This window comes from Nanorana parkeri, unplaced genomic scaffold (genome assembly GCF_000935625.1).
Source record: "Nanorana parkeri isolate BGI_ZX_2015 unplaced genomic scaffold, ASM93562v1 scaffold454, whole genome shotgun sequence".
Lineage (NCBI taxonomy): Eukaryota > Metazoa > Chordata > Amphibia > Anura > Dicroglossidae > Nanorana > Nanorana parkeri.
The window spans coordinates 803,640-822,437 of NW_017306722.1; the positions used below are offsets into that span (position 1 = coordinate 803,640).

Genomic DNA, 18,798 nt, shown 5'->3' on the forward strand with positions numbered 1-18,798 from the left:
ACGGTCAAGCAGCAATCTCCCTAATTTAGTTTGTATCTACCAGACACAGATAGGCTGTAGTTAGCCTAAGCATTTGTTTTATTGTTCTGCATTCCTAGATTCCAGGTATTAATTGACTTTACTAGCTACTGTTAAATATGCTGTGATAAACCAAATTAATTCTTCTCAAGGCTCTGGCAGGAAGCCTATGTTAGAAGTTCTCTTTTAGAGGTCTGTCTTGGATGATTTTTCCCTGCTGGCAGTGGCGTAACTAGAACCTTCAGGGCCCCGATGCAAGAAACCATGAAGGGCCCCCCCAACCGCAATGGCACCACATGGTTAACAGGAAGGCTGCCAAGGTCCCCAGCAAGCGCGGGACCTCAGGCAGCCGCTTGTTTAAAATGTTAGTGTGGTGTTCTGTCGAGAACGCTGACCCAGTATCTGCGCTTACGACACAGACGGGATTAACGAGGAAACCGGCATTACCTCGGGCAGTGCACTTCTTCGCTGGGCCCCCCCAAGTGGCGGAACTACCAATTTGCGACCGCTGCGACCCTGGTAGTTCCGACAGTGCCTGCTGGGATTCTATATAAAAGGAGTTGTAGTGTTGCTACAACTGCAACACTGTGAAACCACTTGATATATGATATTTAAAGGTGGACATTTCTTAAAGGAGAAGTATTGGGAGAGTAAAATGTATTCTTCCCAATATTTAGAGCCGACATGTGACACTGCATGCTGGCTCTATAGCTCAAGAACTGAGTGATCATGAACCAATGATCGCTTAGCTCACGGCTTCTACCTGTAGAGAGTGGTGACTGTCAGCCACTGCTCCCTGCAGGGATTCAGAAGCTACTGAACCCTAAAGACCAGAAGTTACTATTAAGTAATGATGTTCCGTTTTTAGGTATTTTTCCCCTTCACCATCTCTCCCTGAGTGCTCAGTAATAAATCTACAAAAACCTACTCCGGAGATGGGATTTAATTACATGCACTTGTTCCTGCAGCCTAATGTTGATTATTGAAGATCAACCTTGCCTCCAGCAGCACTTCCTGGCCGAATGTGAGCATGCAAGCAGGCATTCAAACGAGCATGAAAGTAGAGTGGGAGCTGTACATCCACCCATGCATGTAATGTATATAAGAAGATTTGCTGGATTTAAAAGATAGCATTTGTCACAAGAGTTGGCTTTTGGGACGCAAGTAAGTTCACTGAGCCCAGAGATGGTCTTTAAATATACATTATGTACATGTTCCTGCAGCCTAATGATGTTTATTGAAGATCAAACTTCAGCAGCATTGTCTGGCTATATGTGTGAATACAAGTGGACATCCATGTGGGCAGGGAAGAACAGAAGTCAGTCAAAAACCGCAGTCACCACGGGAGTTGGTTTTTAGGTAATCAGAGGCTTCAACTGCTTATAACACATGCTAGTTCATTGTGCCCAGAGTTCACCTTTAAACAGTGGAGAACCAGGGGGCAATATTAAGATTTTGCTAGGCTCTCATGTTCTGCAAATGTGCATATAGTATAAATGTGCAAAACAAGAGGCAAAGAGGCACATATGGTGGAACCGCAATTTAAAGGAAAAGGTCTTTAATCTAATTGTTTAGAGATAGCATCCCTGCTTTACATGTTGTAACATTTTAAGCACTCCCATTTCTGTATTTGCCAGAAGGAACAAAAATGTGCTTACATCTGCTGAAGCTATGACAGTGCCTTCCTAGTTTGAACCTGCTTTATATATGTAATGATAACTAGTGAGTTAAAATAGTTGATTAATGCCAGATGCCTACTTTTAATGAGCTGAATTTCTTTCACAATTTGCAGAAAAGTAAAACTACTTGATGCACAAGTATAAAACAAAAACACATTAAAGAGGCACACCAGATTTGTGGAAGGCAAAACCACAACACAAGAGTATGGCCTGCTTTAAATTAGGTTTAGCTTAACAGAATGAACATTCAAGGGACAAGCTTCCTTAAAATGATAAAGCAACAATACCAAATCCTCCCTTTTCTGCAATGATACATGATTCAAATATTTACCACAGTGATGACTTCATGTTTCGGGTCACCTCCAGCAGCTGTGATCCCATACAAGTTATCTTTTAAAGCTAGGATACTCTACCAATTCAGCCTTGGACCTTCACATTGTGCAACCATGAAACACTAGTCCTTCAAGACAGTTTATTTTTAGAAACACATATATGGTTCTAATAAGCCAGTGTAGTGATTGTAGAAGTGCAGCAACAGTACTTAAAACATGCGCAGCTGAGAAATCGTACCTATACTACTGTGTCAGTAATATACCCCAGCAGAGGTTCTCCAAGCATATTTCAAAGCAGCATTGTAGACATGACTAATTTTTTTTAATCAGCACAGTTTATTTCCTTGGCTGCTTAGTGATAACAAAACTCAGACTGGCAACCTCATTACGATACATTTGTTTTTAGCACCAGGAGATTGGTGCTTTTAGTGGTTGGTAGCGGAAATTCTAGTGCAGAGAATGATGAGCTACTACTTGAAGGCATCCTCTCCCTGTAATCCCAGACCTCACACTAAGAGCCCTGTCAATTTTTCAGGCAGATCTGATCGGAAGCCCAACGTTAGTCTATGGGCAGCCAGAGCTAAAAGGCCAGGCCTGGAAAAACAAAAGGATTAGAATTCCGTTCTACCATGCCAAATCGAGGATACTCTGATGTAAACGGACACTAGTCCATTTACATCAGATTTCCCATAGATCAACATGGGTCTGGTAATGGTAACGCAAGATGGAGGAAAAAACTGAATGGACATGGATGTCACACTGGTGCCATCATCTCCGATTAGCAGGGGATACATGCACGGATCCACTCCTGATCGGACCATTTGAAAGGGGCCTAACCCTTTCTTATGTAAATGTAACTTTTTGTATGCATGCGCATCTCTCCTGTGCCAGGATCCTCACTGCCAAAGATCAACCCTTTTCTGTGCTGAAGGATACCATTGCCAAGGTCCCAGCACCCAAATCTATTGATTCATCTTATCATGTACAGGTAATAAATGATATCTTATCTTCATTTGTCAGGCTAATAATGACCTAAGTATACTCTTGATATGCCAGGGTTCATTTACTAACTGCAGATATCTCAGCAATTAACGATTATGTTTACACTGACAGAAAATAAGGGCTAGTTCACACTAACCCACATGCTAAAACGCTAGCATGCAGACCGGTTGGGGGGTCGGTGTGAAGTTTCAGCGTATAACACTGTTTCCTTTTTTCTTTTCTTTTTTACATTATTTGGATGAAGAATTCCACGATGCACATTGAGAACCTGGCACTGCTTTACATTGTCTTGATTTTTTTTACTGTTACACAGATATGTAAAATTACTATTGACTTTATCTGACTTTACATGTAAATGGTACCCTAAAAGTCCCATATATGCTTTCCCTTCTTCTTTTTTTCCTATACTTGTTGCAAATTACAGGGAGGTTGATACCACCCTATTTGGATCAAAAACATTTCCATCCATTTTTTTTTGAACAGTGTACTTACTGGACATTGGATATCTCAGAGGGCAAAGTATTGGCATAGGTACGGTATGCACATAGGGAGGGAAAAAGAAGTGTGTCTGGTCAAGACTATGCCTGCATCGTACAGCTGCCGTAGTGCTGTAGCATTGATGGTTTTTATGGTAAAATTAAATAGAGCAGAAGTGCATCTTTACTTTTTATTGCATGCTCATTAGCAGACATTTCATCTGTGCAGCTTTTAGCATTAGCCCACAAAGAATCACACTTCTACTTCTATGAAGACTAAAATGGTAGATAACTCTGACAAGAAATGTTGTTTAAAGGATTTTATGTGCACTGATGACTCCAAACCCTTCCACACCTAATTTGTCAAAATCTGTAGACAGCTACATAGTTTCTTTAATCCCCTTGTTACATGATCCACTGAGTCACTCATGCTTGAAAAAAAAAAATCTAATAATGATTACTGGGCTTTTGGTGCGGTTTAATATGTTCCTTCATTAGAGAACACTTTCTACAGTCCTCTCTGTTCTATTGAAGAGAGTTGACTTCAGAGCAAAGGAAAAGATTTGCAGAAAGCATTAAGCCTCCTTTTCACTATCCAGTAAGCCTGAGCTGTTTAGAAGCATGACACTGCCTTGGACGTTAGCCAGTGCCTATAGTGCTGTGCCTAAGGAGAGTGTAAGCAGCTGCAGACTTGTAATTTAAAACCGCTCAAATTTCCTGAAGGACCAGCACTAGTTGGATGCACAATGAGAGCAAGACACAGCTTCTCGCTCCAAGGATTCCCTTTCCATCTGCATGAAAAAAGAAAGGCAAAGGACTAACCTGAGTGCAGCCAGAGAGATCTAAGTAGATGATCTTGTGACATCCCTTTCCAGAGCCCAGGTACTGTAAGCCTTTGTCTGTAAATTTTCGGCTGTAAGCTAAGCTCAGATACTGGAGGTTGAGCAGGTATCTAGAGGGAAGAATACAGAAGAGAGATATAGGTACAATGACAGTATAATGGAAAACACAACATGCAGAACGAAGGGGAGTGAAGACACAAATCTGCACAAAGGAATCATTTTATTACAGCATAATCAGCAGCTTTCCTGTAGCTACAATTTACGATGTGACTGTGCAGAGTCAACTTTACGTTAAAAACTGAGGAATGCTAATTTAAAACTTTAATTTGCAGTTAAATGTTTAACGATAAATTGGGTGAGCAGTAGACAGCATTCACATGTGTGCATTATTTTAAGAGTTTGCTTGGAAAAAAAGGATAATAACCCAGTAATGATTTCTAAAGCAGCCTGTATGCTTAAACCTCAACTTTAAATAACCCACCAAGAATTTCTTTACAAGCTCCTTCTGTGCCAGGGTAGCCAGCCCTTGGTGAGCCAAGCACAAAGCCTCATCAGTACACCTCAATTCACATTTTTATTACTCAACCTACAGAGGCTGTGCACAGATTTTAAAGAAACAGCAACACAACTGAGTACATAACAATTCATCATATTCCATTACTTGAACTACTGCTAATTACTGTACGCTATCACACATCAGCTTATATAACAGTTTATTCTAAAGGTGCCCATGCACTGCACGATTCTCGTACGAGAATAGAGGGACATCCCGCGATCGTACGAGAATCGTGCAGTGTATGGAAGGCGTGCGACCGTTTCTAATTTTTTAAAGTACTTTACAACCCTCGCAAGACAAAAGTCTTGCAAGGGTTGTAAAGTGTATGGGCACCTTAAGGCAACTCTGGGTTTCAGTGACAGCCCACAATGTGATTTACATATGGGCTGCTTTCATCCATCCAGTATCCATCAAGATACTTACTACTTCTTGCCATTCCATGCTTGAAACCTACTGTTACTTTTTATTCTAAAATAATGAGTATTCTACAGCATGCTAGAATAAAGTGCACATTAGTTACTGTATGAGCTGACATGTTGAATTTCTGACTGAAGTACATATAGGATAATACAACACTGCCACCAAATGGAAATATGATCTATATTGTAATACAGAGCAGTTGGAGAAGTAGCTAAGGAGGATCTTACATGAGAAAAACTAACTTATTCATAGAGGAAAGCTATGGAGGACATTAATGAGGGAGCATTTCATAAAAATGTTCAGCTAGCAGTGCCATAATAACTCCCATAGGCAAATCATTTCAATTAACGCTGGAAATGACTTGCCTATTTTATTAACATATCCTGTTCAGTAGACTTTAATGCTATTTTTGGCATGCTCTACCTTTTAAAATGGTAGTGTTCCTGCTGCACATTGGAACATTTTTATATTTATATAAAGTCTACATGGGTTGGTGAACAGCAGTTGTAACTGTGCAGCCAATTATTAGGATATCTCCAGACTGGAAGCAAGTCAGTTTGGGCTAACTCCTTATAACTGCAGATAAACAAGTCATTTATAATACATATTGGATGAAGAGCTACGGTATGATTCAAATAGCCACAGTGTACTTCAAATATAAAATAACAATTAGAAACTCTGTGGGAAATTAGATCACTTTAAGCCAACGTTGCAACCCTAAACTATTACAACAGGGGTCATTATTCATCAGACTGCTGGGGGCCAGACTGTGACCAGCAGAGGTAAAAAAAAGTGCCCCAGCGTTGGTGGTCGGTGGGAGTAAAAAATGCCCATTGTCAGTGTCAAAGCAATTGTATTCCAGAAACACAGCAACAGGCTCCTGGCACATGAGACAAATGGTTCTCTCTTTTCACTGCAACAAAAACTTAATTGGTCTGTTGTTGGTTGAATATCCTCTTTTCTTTGATGTGATTCCAAGTAAGCTCTAATATAACTTTGCAGAAAGCAGGGCTGGCTACACAGAGAGGGAATTGCCAGTTTCAGGCTTACACACAGCTTGCCCACAAAGGTTGCAGGAGCCCTGCTTCAAAGAAGAACTCCAGGCAATTAAATAGATTAACCCTTCCCGTGGGGCTACCCCTGTACTGAAAGGGTGAACTGCTCATATTGTTGTAGGGACTAAAATAAAGGAGATACACTCACCTGATCCTCAGCCCTGCATAGCTGCTAGACCGGTCTCTGCAGCCTCTTCTTTCCCAGGCTCTGGCGGTCTAAGGACTCGTAACGTCATCACGTCTGCAACTGCATTAGAGGTGAGGATGCCAAGGGACATGCCACCGCTAGAGTGAAGGGGGAGAGTGGTGAGAGGTCACCGCAGCAGGACAGAGGATCGGGTGAGTATATCTTCTTTATTTTAGCCTCTAGACTAAAATGAGCAGTTAACTCTTGCAGTACCCCAATGCAGGGGTAAGTTTTTTAAATTACCTGGAGTTCTTTACATGCTGTGTTTCACTGGCACTCCGCAGGATCGCTGAATGCTTGCAGACTTTGAGGAGCATACAACACAGCTGTGTGATCTGTGTTCTCCATTGGATAAACTGGACACTGTGGTCTGTCCCCGTTCACATCTAGGCATTTTGTTGCTCAAAGGTAAGCTACTTGAGCTACTAGCTAGCTATGAGCTACTTTTGGCAGATTACAGCGCTTCTTGGTCCCATAGATGTTAATGGGAAACGTTGTTCAACAAAACACACAACAAAACACTCAGCTGAGAGAGGCTGAGCCCCCGTGTGCGTGGCCGAGCAGCGAAGGATCGGTACATGTCAGTTAAATGTTCCGATCCTCTGTGCCGGACAAACAGGACAGGACGCCGAGGCCTCTAGGACGCACAGGAATGTAAGCCGGCCGACTCCCTGCGTTCAGGGGCAGGAGGGGGGGTGGGGTTGTATTGAAGTCAATGGCACCGCAGCCATGCCCCCTGCCCACAGTGTGCGGTCGCCCGCACCTGGAACGCAGGCACATTAGTGCCTGCATTCCGGTCCAGTGCGATCTGCAAAAATAGTGCTTGCAGCATTTTTGCGGATCGCACTGGACTGGAACACAGGCACTAATGTGCCTGGGTCCCGGGTGTAGGCGATCGCACTGTGAGAGGGGCCTGACTGCGGTGCTGGCTGCGGCAGGGGCGGATCCAGAGTCTATTCTCCGGAGGGGCACTGCCAGAAAACGGCCAGTACGCCCCCCTATGCTCACCCGCCCTGCATGTCCGTACGAGCATACGAGTACGCTTACCCGCCCCGATGTGCACGACGCGTGAGCGTAGGGCGGCTTACGGCCATGTAGTTCTATAGAGAAGAACAGGGGCTGTGTACTAATCACACGCAGCACCTGTCCTTCCCTGGAGCTGCCCGATACGGCCGTGCACGCAGCACAGAGCTGTACGTGCCGGCCGATTCCAGTGTGAATGAAAACGGCTCTCTAAATGCGCAGCCGTTTGCATACTGAGGCGATCCGGGCTGGCTGGATCAGGCAGATGCGGCCCTTTAATCAGGCATGTTAGAGGGCTGCCCTTGTGGAGCAAGCGGCTGCGCGATTAGAAAGCCACATCTTTAGCGGCAGAGAGACGGCGGAGGGAGGGAGCCACTGTACCTGCAGCCGGGATGTTCATTTAGCGGGGGCGGGGTGACAGGTCCCCTGATGGTCAGTCCGCCCCTGGCTGGTGGCATTCAGCATTGCTGTATAATCATTATACAGCAATGCTGAATACCACCAGCCCAGCTAGTCCCCCAATTCCCCCTTTCCCCCCAAGCCAGTTATTACCCACAGACTACCCCAACCTTACCTAAGATATGCAGGCTGCAGCACCTCTTCATCTGCGTCCTTTGCGACCAGTGGAGGAGGGGTCACAGGAGAGGGTGCCTGCAGAGACGTGTATCGGCTCCGCCTCCGCCTGGCTATCAGTCATTGCCAATGACAGGCAGCTGCAGCTGCCAATGACCTGTTTCATTCAGAAGATCCCCGCACACGCACAGCCGCCGGTACATACAGCTGTCCCTCCGTGCCACGGACTTTACTGCAGTTCATTGTACAATATTTTTTATTTACAATGAACCGCAGTAAAGTCTGTGACACAGAGGGTAAGCTTTATGTAGCTGTGTCACACTCACAACACACACTGCGGGTGGCAGCCGCAGCAGCCGCAAGGATCGGGACTCGTCACTCGGGACAGTCACAGGAGCTGTACTAATCTCGCGGGGGGCAATTGCCCCGTTGCCCCCTCTGGATCCGCCACTGGGCTGCGGTGCCATTGACTTGAATGCACCGCCACGCCCCTGAATGCAGATGTTTTTTCGTTGGTAGATCTGGTCATTTGAAAAGTAGATCTCCAGACGAAAAATTGTGGGCGCCGCTACTATAGACCATAAGGACAGGTTAAAATGGTCACCTTGATAAGATAATTTGGACCGCTGGTTGTCATAACTGCTATGGAAGAACACTGTTTGTTACCAAAACCTACCTGGACATGACTCGTAGAGTAGCATTAGTTATTTCAGTATGTGACAAATTGAGATAAAGTAAAGCAGGGCATCCTTCGATGATAACTCTCATTGCTTCATCCTGGACAACACAAAGTAAATTGTTTATATAATACTAGTATCAGCATGGATGCCTAAAACTATCTGATGTACATATGCATTAAATTGGGATGTTTGCCACATATGTCTAATGCCTGCCAAGCATTCTATGATATCTATGGAACCAAAGAGTGTATTGTAAAGAACAGCCTAATATCTTGATATCTTGAACCTAATATCTAAGATAAATTGTAAAGACTCAACGTATCACGGTCCTATCAAAGGTCGCATGATTTGGGATTTCTCCTATGGTGTCAAGGTGACCATCATGGTCATACTGTAAAAGTTTCTATCACATTTGTCATTAATATTTTGACATTTCTGTAAACCTATTGTTCAAAGGAAGCACTGTCCTTCCAGTTAGGAGATGTAAGTCATAGCACAGCACAAATAGGACAGACCTAACAAGTGAATGTGGTACCATGATAAAATACCAGGTCACAACCAGCAGAGGGGAATAGTAGTCGTCAGATAGTTAATGTGGTAGGCAGAATATAGCTGACTTAGGTGAACATAGTGAACTATGCTATGTTTTACTCCATCTTTTTATGAGCTCTTGTATTGACTAATGAATTATAAGTGTAAAGTGATATTAAAGCCAAACAGTTTTTAAGCTATTATAAATCCTGATACAAAACATCTTCTTAAGGGCTCATTCAACACGGGTGTGCACATCTGTACGGCATGCACGCTGACCTGAACCTGCAGATCTGTGCAGGTCCGGATGCCTGCACTTGTGTGCACGCTCTCTGCGTCCAAGTGCGGGTACCCAGGCCTGCATGGATGTGCAGGTTCGGGTTGGTGTGTAGCTGCGTCCTCCCATAGGGGGGTACAGGTGGCTGCACACAATTACTTGTGGAACCTGGCCCTTCTGGGAGCAGGTCTCTGCACAGGCATGCAAACTGTAAAGATGCGCAGGCCCGTGTGAATGAACCCTTAATTCTTGCCAGAAAGACAGACAACTGAGTAGTATAAACCACAATCTAGACCAGCCTTTCTCAACCAGGGTGCCAGGATACCCTGGGGCACCTTCTAGCTGCCCCAAGGGTGCCTCGAAATCCTCCTGATGTGAAGGGGAGATGTTGATGTGAAGAGGGCTCCTGATGTGAGGGGGGGCTTGTGATACGATACAAAGCTTGTGATGTGAAGTGGAGACTCTGATGTGAAAGAGGGGGACTCTGAGGTGAAAGTAGGGAGCTATGATGTGATGCGAAGCTTGTGATGTAAAGGGGGGAACTCTGATGTAAAAGGAGGGGGTTCCTGGTGTGAAGAGGTACTCTGATGTAAAAGTGGGGGGATTGGTGTGAAGGGGGCTCCTATTGTGTGAGGGGGTCTCATGTGTCAAAGGATGGGGTTCCTGGTGTGAAGGGGTACTCTGGTGTAAAAGTGGGGGGCTCTGGTGTTGGGTGAGGGGGCTTCTGTTCTTGTGATTTGAAGGGGGGACTCTGATGTGAAAGAGGGGGACTCTGATGTGAAAGGAGGATGCTCTGATGTGATGTGAAGCTTGTGATGTGAAGGGGGGACTCTGATGTGAAGGAGGGGGACTCTGATGTGAAAGGAGAGGGCTCTTATGTGAAGGGGGGCTCCTATTGTGAGAGGGGGGCCTCGGATGTGAAAAGAGGGGGTCCTCCTGTGAAGGGGTATTCTAATGTGAAAATTGGGGCTCTGGTGTGAATGGGGGACTTCAATGTGAAGGAGGGAATTTTTTTAAATGTTTTTGCATGGGGTCCCCCTTTAAAATAAATTACATTTTAGACTGGGGTGCCTTGAGATTTGCATACTTTTAAGGGGTGCCGTATCTGTAAAAAAGATTGGAAACTGCTGTTCTAGACTATTCCTTTATTCAGAACTAGTAATATCAATGAGGCATAACACATTAAAGCTCTACACCACAGAAATCTGTTATCCACTATGAGTATCATTGCTCCAGATACAATTCTAAAATGAAATACAATAATTTACTTAACAAGTCTATTTTTTCTGCATGAAGGGAGGGTCAGTGGCTTTATACCATAAATAACTGAATCCACATGGCGCTGGCTGCAGAATAGATGTTACATCTGAATATGATTACTTCATTTTGAAATCTGCAAGCTGCTTTAAATAGTACAGATATAAGCCACTTACATTTAAATTTGGGCACTCCGACACATTTAGATCTTGCAAGTTTTTACATTCCCCTGGAAAAGAATTATAATTATTTATTCAGCAAACATCCCATTCTTAAAATCTCTCATATTTCTGTATCAGTGATTATTCAAAAAAGTTAAACTGTATGTGCACCCTTACGATGAAATTCTCCTATTTGCATTTTATACCATTGAAAGCATTTTGTTATATTTGTCTGATAAGTGCCAAAAAACCTGATGTCAGGAGTTCAAAGCTGTCCTGTGTCCTCTGCACACTTCCTGAGTTATCCTAAACTCAGTTATCCTAGCTCTTATTTTGGATTACAGAATGATAAGCCTTTAAGTTATAGAGATCTATGAGTGGATGTGGTTGGGTAGTTTAGCAAATAACAATGGGCAGCCCAAAAAAATGTTGTGTGTTGTCAGCTACAATGGAACTTTTTCACAAAAGGCAATTTTTCTGTACTTGTAGAATCTTTAAAAGGCATAAAACACTGGGAAACGTGCACTTGTTGCAGAGATTTTCTGAATATTTTTTATTGTTTTTTGCCTTGACATATGCTTGAACCCTTTCGCTGCCAAGCCCTCGGGAACACTTTAAGGCTCCAGCTTTTAGCATTTAGCTTTTAGCATTTGTACTGGGTCTGTGCTTTCTGAAAGCACAGGCCCAGTAGAATAAAAAGATGGTGCTACAAATTTTGTAGGTCCTGGGATAATTGCGCAAATGTTTATCAAATCAATATTAAACCAATAAAAATACACAATTACATTGATAAAAGTACACTAAAATCATTATCAGTGCACAACAAAAATACATGTCTGACTAAATCTAAAACATAAAACTGTATTGAGTTAATAAATAAAAAATAGTTGTAAAAGTTTAATTGCGCCTTTTTGCGAAACAGTAAAAAAATGAAGGAATGCAAAACTATAAATAGCAACTTGGGTTAAAAATCATTTGAGCACTGTGTTGGTGTGTGTTGTGATAAAATGACACAGGTGTACATTTAATCGCAACACAGCATATCACAATGCTCCGCAATGCATCACAACTTCTTGCCATGCACTGTCACACAGTTAAATAAATGTAATTTTAAAAACGAAAAAAAAGAGAAAAAAATCAAGCACTGCAATGCGTTCTAACAATGCACTGCAACACACGTGCATGGCGTACACCACAATATGGTGCACACTGCTGCACGTGTATAATATGTGTGTGTGTCAGGGTTGTGTTTTATTTATTTATTTTTTTATTATTATTGTTATTTTTGTTTTTTACTTCTGGGAAATATAAGGGGTCTAAACAGACTCCAGATATTTCCCTTTTTTTGAAATAGAAAAAGAAATGGAGGACACAATTGAGGACTCGTTTTCGGCAGCCTCAGCACTGAATGAATGAAAAGCACTCACTACAGAGGCTTCCCATTCATTCACAAACTGGAAATAGTAAAATATTTACTATCATACAGTTGTGACTGGGTAGAAGCCTCTGTACTGAGTGCTTTTGCTCATTCAGAAACTCATGAATGCACAGGAAGTGATGTAAAGCATTTCTTGTTAATTCATAACTAGGGACACATAGTACTATGTGTCCCTAGTACTATGTGTCCCTAGTACTATGTGTCCCCAGTTGTTTACAAACATTGGAGTGATCTGCTGATCACTCCAATGTTTGCTCTGCACACAGAGGATGGGTAAATATAATAGATATTTACAGATTCTCCGCTCGGTCACACACAGAGCCGCTGTCATCCTGAAAATGACAGGATGAGAGTGTATGTGCGCTCCTCCCCGCTCGGCTGTGGCTTCCTCTCTCCTTACCGCTCAGCCATCCTGAAGTGACAGCGCTCCCTCCGCCCCTCTCCCACCGGCTTCAGCTGTAATTTTCTCCTCAGATCCCCGCCGCCTCAGCGGCTGATGACAGCTATTATTTTACAGGGGACCGTCGGGGGGACCCTTCTGATATAAGTTCATGGTTGCTAAAGCGACCATGAGCTTATAGCAGAAGGGTGAAAGCCACCAAGGTAGGGCTTACGGCAGAACACAAACGCTTGCATGTAGCCACGTCAGTAAGCCTTACGTAGGTGGCAGCGAAAGGGTTAAAGTGAACTTGACCTGGCCTAAAAAGTACCGAAGAGAACAACACAGCTGAAGGTAAAAACCCTGTGGTAACTGCGAGCATAGTGTTTGTAATCAAATCTGTATAGCCTGTTTGATCCTAGACCCAGGCTTCTAACACATATATTTACACAAGTTGCCTGCACTTCAGCCATTTTGGCAGGCTCATCCCTATAATGAGGTGGTTGTTTCAGGCGGCATCTCATGGGGGGGGGGAGGGGGGGGGCGACCACAGCGTTACAGGTTGCTAGAAGCTCTTAGCAACCTGTAACGCTCTGTCTGTCTTTCCACCCAGAAGCTGACGTCCTGCCAAGCTCCTGGAAACCAGTGATGTCAGTGAGCTGGACAGGACACCGGCCAAAGCTGCTGATGGCACGGATCGACTATTCAATGAGAGATCTCCACACAACACACCCCCACCCCCAGAACACTGGGTCAGGACCATTGAAGCTAAGAATTTTATTAACTTTAATTTACAAGTCAAATCCTGCTTTGTGTCTATTCATGTAGCACAAAACTTCCCATGCTTCCCCATCCACAGCAATAGTTTGTCATCCTTTAATATATTATTGCACATAATGAGATCTATGATATCTTGACAGCTGGGATTATTATTAGCAGGATTATTTGACAACATAATAGTGATATAATGATCCTGTTGTAAGGTGGAGGAAGGGATTGAATTGGTGTTCCCTGTTCCCTTGGGTGCTATAATATGGTAAGCAAACCTTTTTGGAAAAGGGAATATTTTATCACATGATTATTATTCTTATCATGGAACTAGCCCAGTTAAGGCTTTGCAGAGCTTAGTCACTGTGAATCCTCGCTTTTTAGACGAGCTCGCTAACACTCTTGTCAGAAACTCACCAAGGATTTCCCCATTAATCAGTTTTCAGCTGTATCCAGCTGCTATTCATCCAGTATAGTTAAGATAAACATTCCTTAAAGTCTAATGCAAGACATCAAGATAAATAGCTCCCCTCTCATATGATACATAGTTAATTATGTTATCTACAAAAAAAAAAAAACGCAAATGATTACATTTCCACTAACAATTTTTGCCCTTGCTATTTTTACTCCCAGCAGAGTTGAGAGGTGACATATTACTAGGGGGCTCAAGCTGGCCACACACCTTACAACCATCGCAAGACTTTTGTCTTGCGATGGTTGTAAAGTAATTTAAAAAACGTACGATCTGCCCATCTTGGACAGGCAGATTGTACTTGCGATCATCGCAAGCCCGCCCCGCTGAGGCGCGGGTTTCCGATGACTGCAATGCTGAACGCACACCAGCCCGTTCGGCATTTATCTTACCAGCATGCCACACACCCGCTGACAATCGTACGATTCTCGGCGGGTTTTCAAACATGTTCCTAAGATAAAAGTCGTGCGACCTTACAGTAGTAGAGGTCGCATGCCTTCCACACACCTTGCTATAATCGATCATGGGATTTCCCGCGATTATCATACAATTATCTCAAGGTGTGTGGGCACCTTTAGAAAGGCCCAATTAGAAGCTGGCTAAGCAATACCTAATGTTTTTATGGTTTCTAGTCTTTAACTTATATGTAATTTTATCTATTTATGTAAAGAAATTTGATTGATTTTAAAATGTCAGCTTTATATTTTTGGCTGTGTTCTTGGCACTTTTAACAGCAAAAAGTTTCCCAGCACATTCACCAGCCAGCATGCAAAAAAAACCTGTCTAACCACTAAGGATTAAAAACAGAGGTTTTGCTTGGCAACTTCAAAGCCCCATATAAGTATTCATTTGTTTTTGAGTTATCTTTTAAGCTCACCATATAAACCGGTAGTTTTTTATTTATTTAGATAACCAAGTCATAGTTTTGAGTGTCTATTTTTTTAAACAACCAATGTGTAAATGTAATAACAATGTTAAACAGTGCATTATCAGTTCATAGAACCGATGCCCCTTTGTCTTGTTCATTATCATCAGTTTTCATGAAAAATGTGCAGTTTACATACAACCAAAATAAACACTGCAGTCTTTCCTTCTAGCCTATTTCACTATCGCACTTCCTCTGTGTCCTCCTCTGTTCATCTGTGAGAAATAACAGATACCAAAGCCGGAAGAAAGTCTTGTCTAAGTTCATATAGAGTACCTAGCATATGATCTTTGGAGCATTGCACCCTGAATAGCCAGTATGGACATCTTATTGGATTTAGGTTTGCTTATACCACACAATACAAAATAAACCAATTTAAATATCAAAAGTGCTTCAATACTGTTTGTTACAATGGTACAAAAGATCTTTAAAAGTTTATATTAGGGATGCACCGATACTTTTCGAGTACCAATGCCGATACTTGGCATTTTCATGAGAACTACCAGGGTTGCAGCGGTTGCAGCGGTTGAAGCTGGGACCTGGCTCCGGTGGTCCACCACTGTGCTAAAATCATTTTTTTAGAAAAGCTGTCACATTACAATAAAGAAAAATATATTAGTACTCGTACTTGTAAGTACGTGGGCAAGTACCAGTACTTGTACTCGCAAAACTGGTATCTGTGCATCCCTTTATTTATATTTATAAAAACAAAATCATACATTAAAACAGGGATGCACAAATCCCAGGAGCTCCGTGTGCTCCTTACAAATGACAGCTGCCTCCTAACTTTTTAATTTTTCTCTAGTCTAGTCTTGGAGCTCGAAAAGTATTGGTACTTGTACTTGTACCGAGTACTGTACTTGGTATCGGTGCATCCCTAGTTTATATCCAACCAAAACCTTTTTTTTGTTTTAGATAAAGAAGGATTTGAATCCCTGTAGGGTTTTACTGCTAAAGTGGCTCAGACTTTTACTGTGACAGTGACAACAGTGCCACAAGCCAGGAAATGGGGGGAAATATAAATCAGTGACACAAACAGCAATAAAAAGCTGACAAGGGTTCTAACCTTCCTCTATGTTGTGTTGCTAATAAAGAGGTTCTCGCACATCTTGACTGGTGAAACTATTGTCACCACTACAGTAAAGCTGGGTATACACTGGTAGATTTTCATACGAAAGTTCATAAGAAAAATAATGCCATCAGAGACTTGACAAATGTCATTCAAAATTTCAGTTGATTTTAACATTCAATTTTGGAATTAAAGATGAAGTTTCCTGAAAAAAGACCACAATCACTAATACAATTTTGTTTGTTGAAGAAAAATGATTCAACCAGCTCCTTTGATTTTTTTTTTGTTTTGTTTCGCCACTACATTTGAAAATTGCCAATTTGACACATTACTTTCAAATTAATATTTTTTTTTTTCCAAATGAAAATCTACTGGTATATAACCCAGCTTTATCGAGGGGAACCACCCTTTGTGGAGCTCCAGATCGTAGCAAAAATATTAGATTATTTCTAGTCCTTAAGTATTTCTACATGATATTACACACAGATGACTTCTTAATTGTCTGACTTGTCATTCAATACTATAGTTTAGTCAGGGATAACATATAATGTAAGGCATATAGACTTTAATGTGGGGCATGCGAAAAATAAATATGGATCCACATTACATAACAGCATACTGTACATCCAGTCACATATGCTGTTTCACGTATACAATCATGTTTATCCAGAAGATGGGAGAAACTTATTAGCTACTAAGCCAGTGAGTGTGTTCTTACTTGAAAGAAATAGATGATATTACTTTAGCAAATTGTATGGTGTGCTGGCCACTATGGACACTATGGGGGAATTCATTTGGTTGCATAATCGTATCCCTGATTTCTAGTGCATGAAGCAACAGCTATATTATCCTACTTTATGTTTCAGTTCTAAATGCCTTCATAAGGAGAATTGTCTCTAAATTGTCTCCAACTTGCCTCTGTCTCTAAATTGTCTCTGAATTGTCACAAGCTTGCTGGAAACCCCCCTGGATGACAGCTGAATAGTCCTGAAATGCTCAGCTGACTTGGGGATGTGAAGGTGAATCATCTTTTGTGATACTTTAAGGAGTGCTCAGGAGCAATTCTAGGATCTGCGATAGCTTGCAGGTCTTTTAATGTCACAAATGCTGGTTGCAAATACCGCACAGTTGGGAAATTACGCAAAATGACGGAATATATGTGCAGTGTGTCACAATTTGAATATGTCTGTCACAAGAACACTTAACAAAAGAAGCATAACACTTTGCGGTTAGTTAGCACGACTTTTTGGTCTTTGCGCCTAACAGTTTTGTCGCAAACACATTAATAAATTCCCCCCAATGTGTCCTCTAATTTCATGGAGTAATTTTGTGGTATTCAATGCTGCCCCCAAATAATTGAAACCAATAGTTTGTCAGGGTTTGACATTTTTCCAGGTTATATTTTTACAATGAAACATTTCAAGCTGACAGATTCATAGCACTTCTTCCTCTGTATTATATAATGTCAAACTGCAATTTTCTTTATCTTCTGAGAAGATAACATAATTAAAGGAGAAGTCTTACTCTTCCCAATACTTCAAGCCAGCTTTGGACACCGCAACTGTCAAACACCAGCTCTACATAACAAAAGCTGAGTGATCATGTGCCTGCTGATCGCTTCTTCCTGCAGAGAGCAATAACTGTCAGTTACCGCTCCCCTCAGGGATTCCGCTCTCTGTTCCTCCAACACTCATTGGAGCGACAGAGAGTTGAGGGGGTTGGCACAGCTGGTTCTGGCTCTAGAGAGGCAGAGCCAGCTGTCAATCATGCAGCCGAGGGGATTTTGACAATATTCTCAGGATCTTCCCCAGCTGTGGCATGGCTCTGCGCTGTCAGCAAAACCTTGCTATATGCTGAATTTGTTGCACAGGAAGACCTGAGTAAATGTACTCCTGTTACACAAAAAAATGTCTGGCTTTACTGCTCTTTTAATAATAGCAGAATTTACAGTCGATGTTGATATATAGAAACATTTTACCGTTTGTGTCAAAATGTTTGCTCTATATCCAGTTCAGCAATCAGATGTTTGCTATAATTTCATTTCTTTAACAAGAAAAATGAAAGTCAGAATCTGTTAGGATTCCGTTGGGAACATCTTTCTGTTTAACAGCCTTATTTATAAAAAGTGGTGCATAGTGGAAAATGTGTCTCAGCTTGTAACCAGTTACGGCAAAGTGTGCAGTCACATCCTTGCCAACATCATTTGGAAGCCAGATGTAGAGGAGTTAAAACATAGAAATCCTTATTTAATCTCATTTAAACCAGAGGATAAAAGAGCTTATGTGTTTCAAGCCAGTCACTTCAATGTAGCAAACACTGGTAAGAACGTACATATTTATAACACCTCCACATATATGTTATGTGCAATAATCTCTTCAAAGATTTAATCATGCCTAATCGTTGCCAAGTACTGAAGTAAAATATTTGAGTAAACAGATGCATAAGTAAGGAGGTCCAGTTCCAGAGGCATTCCTAGATGTCTTGCTGCCTGAGGCCGGTGGGGTGGTTTGCTTGTGAAGTTCGGGGATGGTTTGTTGCGCTTGGTGCCCATTTGGGGGGGCTCTTGGTCAATGGCGTCACAAGGGGGGTGCTGTCACCATTGCAGGGGTGACACCAAAAGGACTGACAGTCCTTTTGGTGTCACCCCACTCTAAAAAGTCAGGCACTGGGTCATGGAC

The 18,798-nt window shown here is 42.2% G+C and overlaps 2 protein-coding genes across 2 annotated transcripts in view; one reads left to right on the forward strand and one right to left on the reverse strand.

Annotated features, from left to right (window-relative positions):
- The window catches only part of FBXL13 (F-box and leucine rich repeat protein 13), a 118,328-nt gene that overhangs the window by 53,080 nt on the left and 46,450 nt on the right, over positions 1–18,798 (reverse strand). Inside the window, exons 10-12 of the mRNA XM_018560423.1 lie at positions 11,085–11,137; positions 8,840–8,940; positions 4,330–4,459 (exon numbers count right to left, since the gene is read on the reverse strand). Of these exons, the coding sequence (XP_018415925.1) occupies positions 4,330–4,459; positions 8,840–8,940; positions 11,085–11,137 (284 nt within the window). The remainder of the gene's footprint in view (positions 1–4,329; positions 4,460–8,839; positions 8,941–11,084; positions 11,138–18,798) is intronic.
- The window catches only part of LRRC17 (leucine rich repeat containing 17), a 20,312-nt gene continuing 5,739 nt past the window's right edge, over positions 4,226–18,798 (forward strand). The window contains exon 1 of the mRNA XM_018560429.1: positions 4,226–4,389. The gene's annotated coding sequence lies outside the window, so the exon portion shown is untranslated. The remainder of the gene's footprint in view (positions 4,390–18,798) is intronic.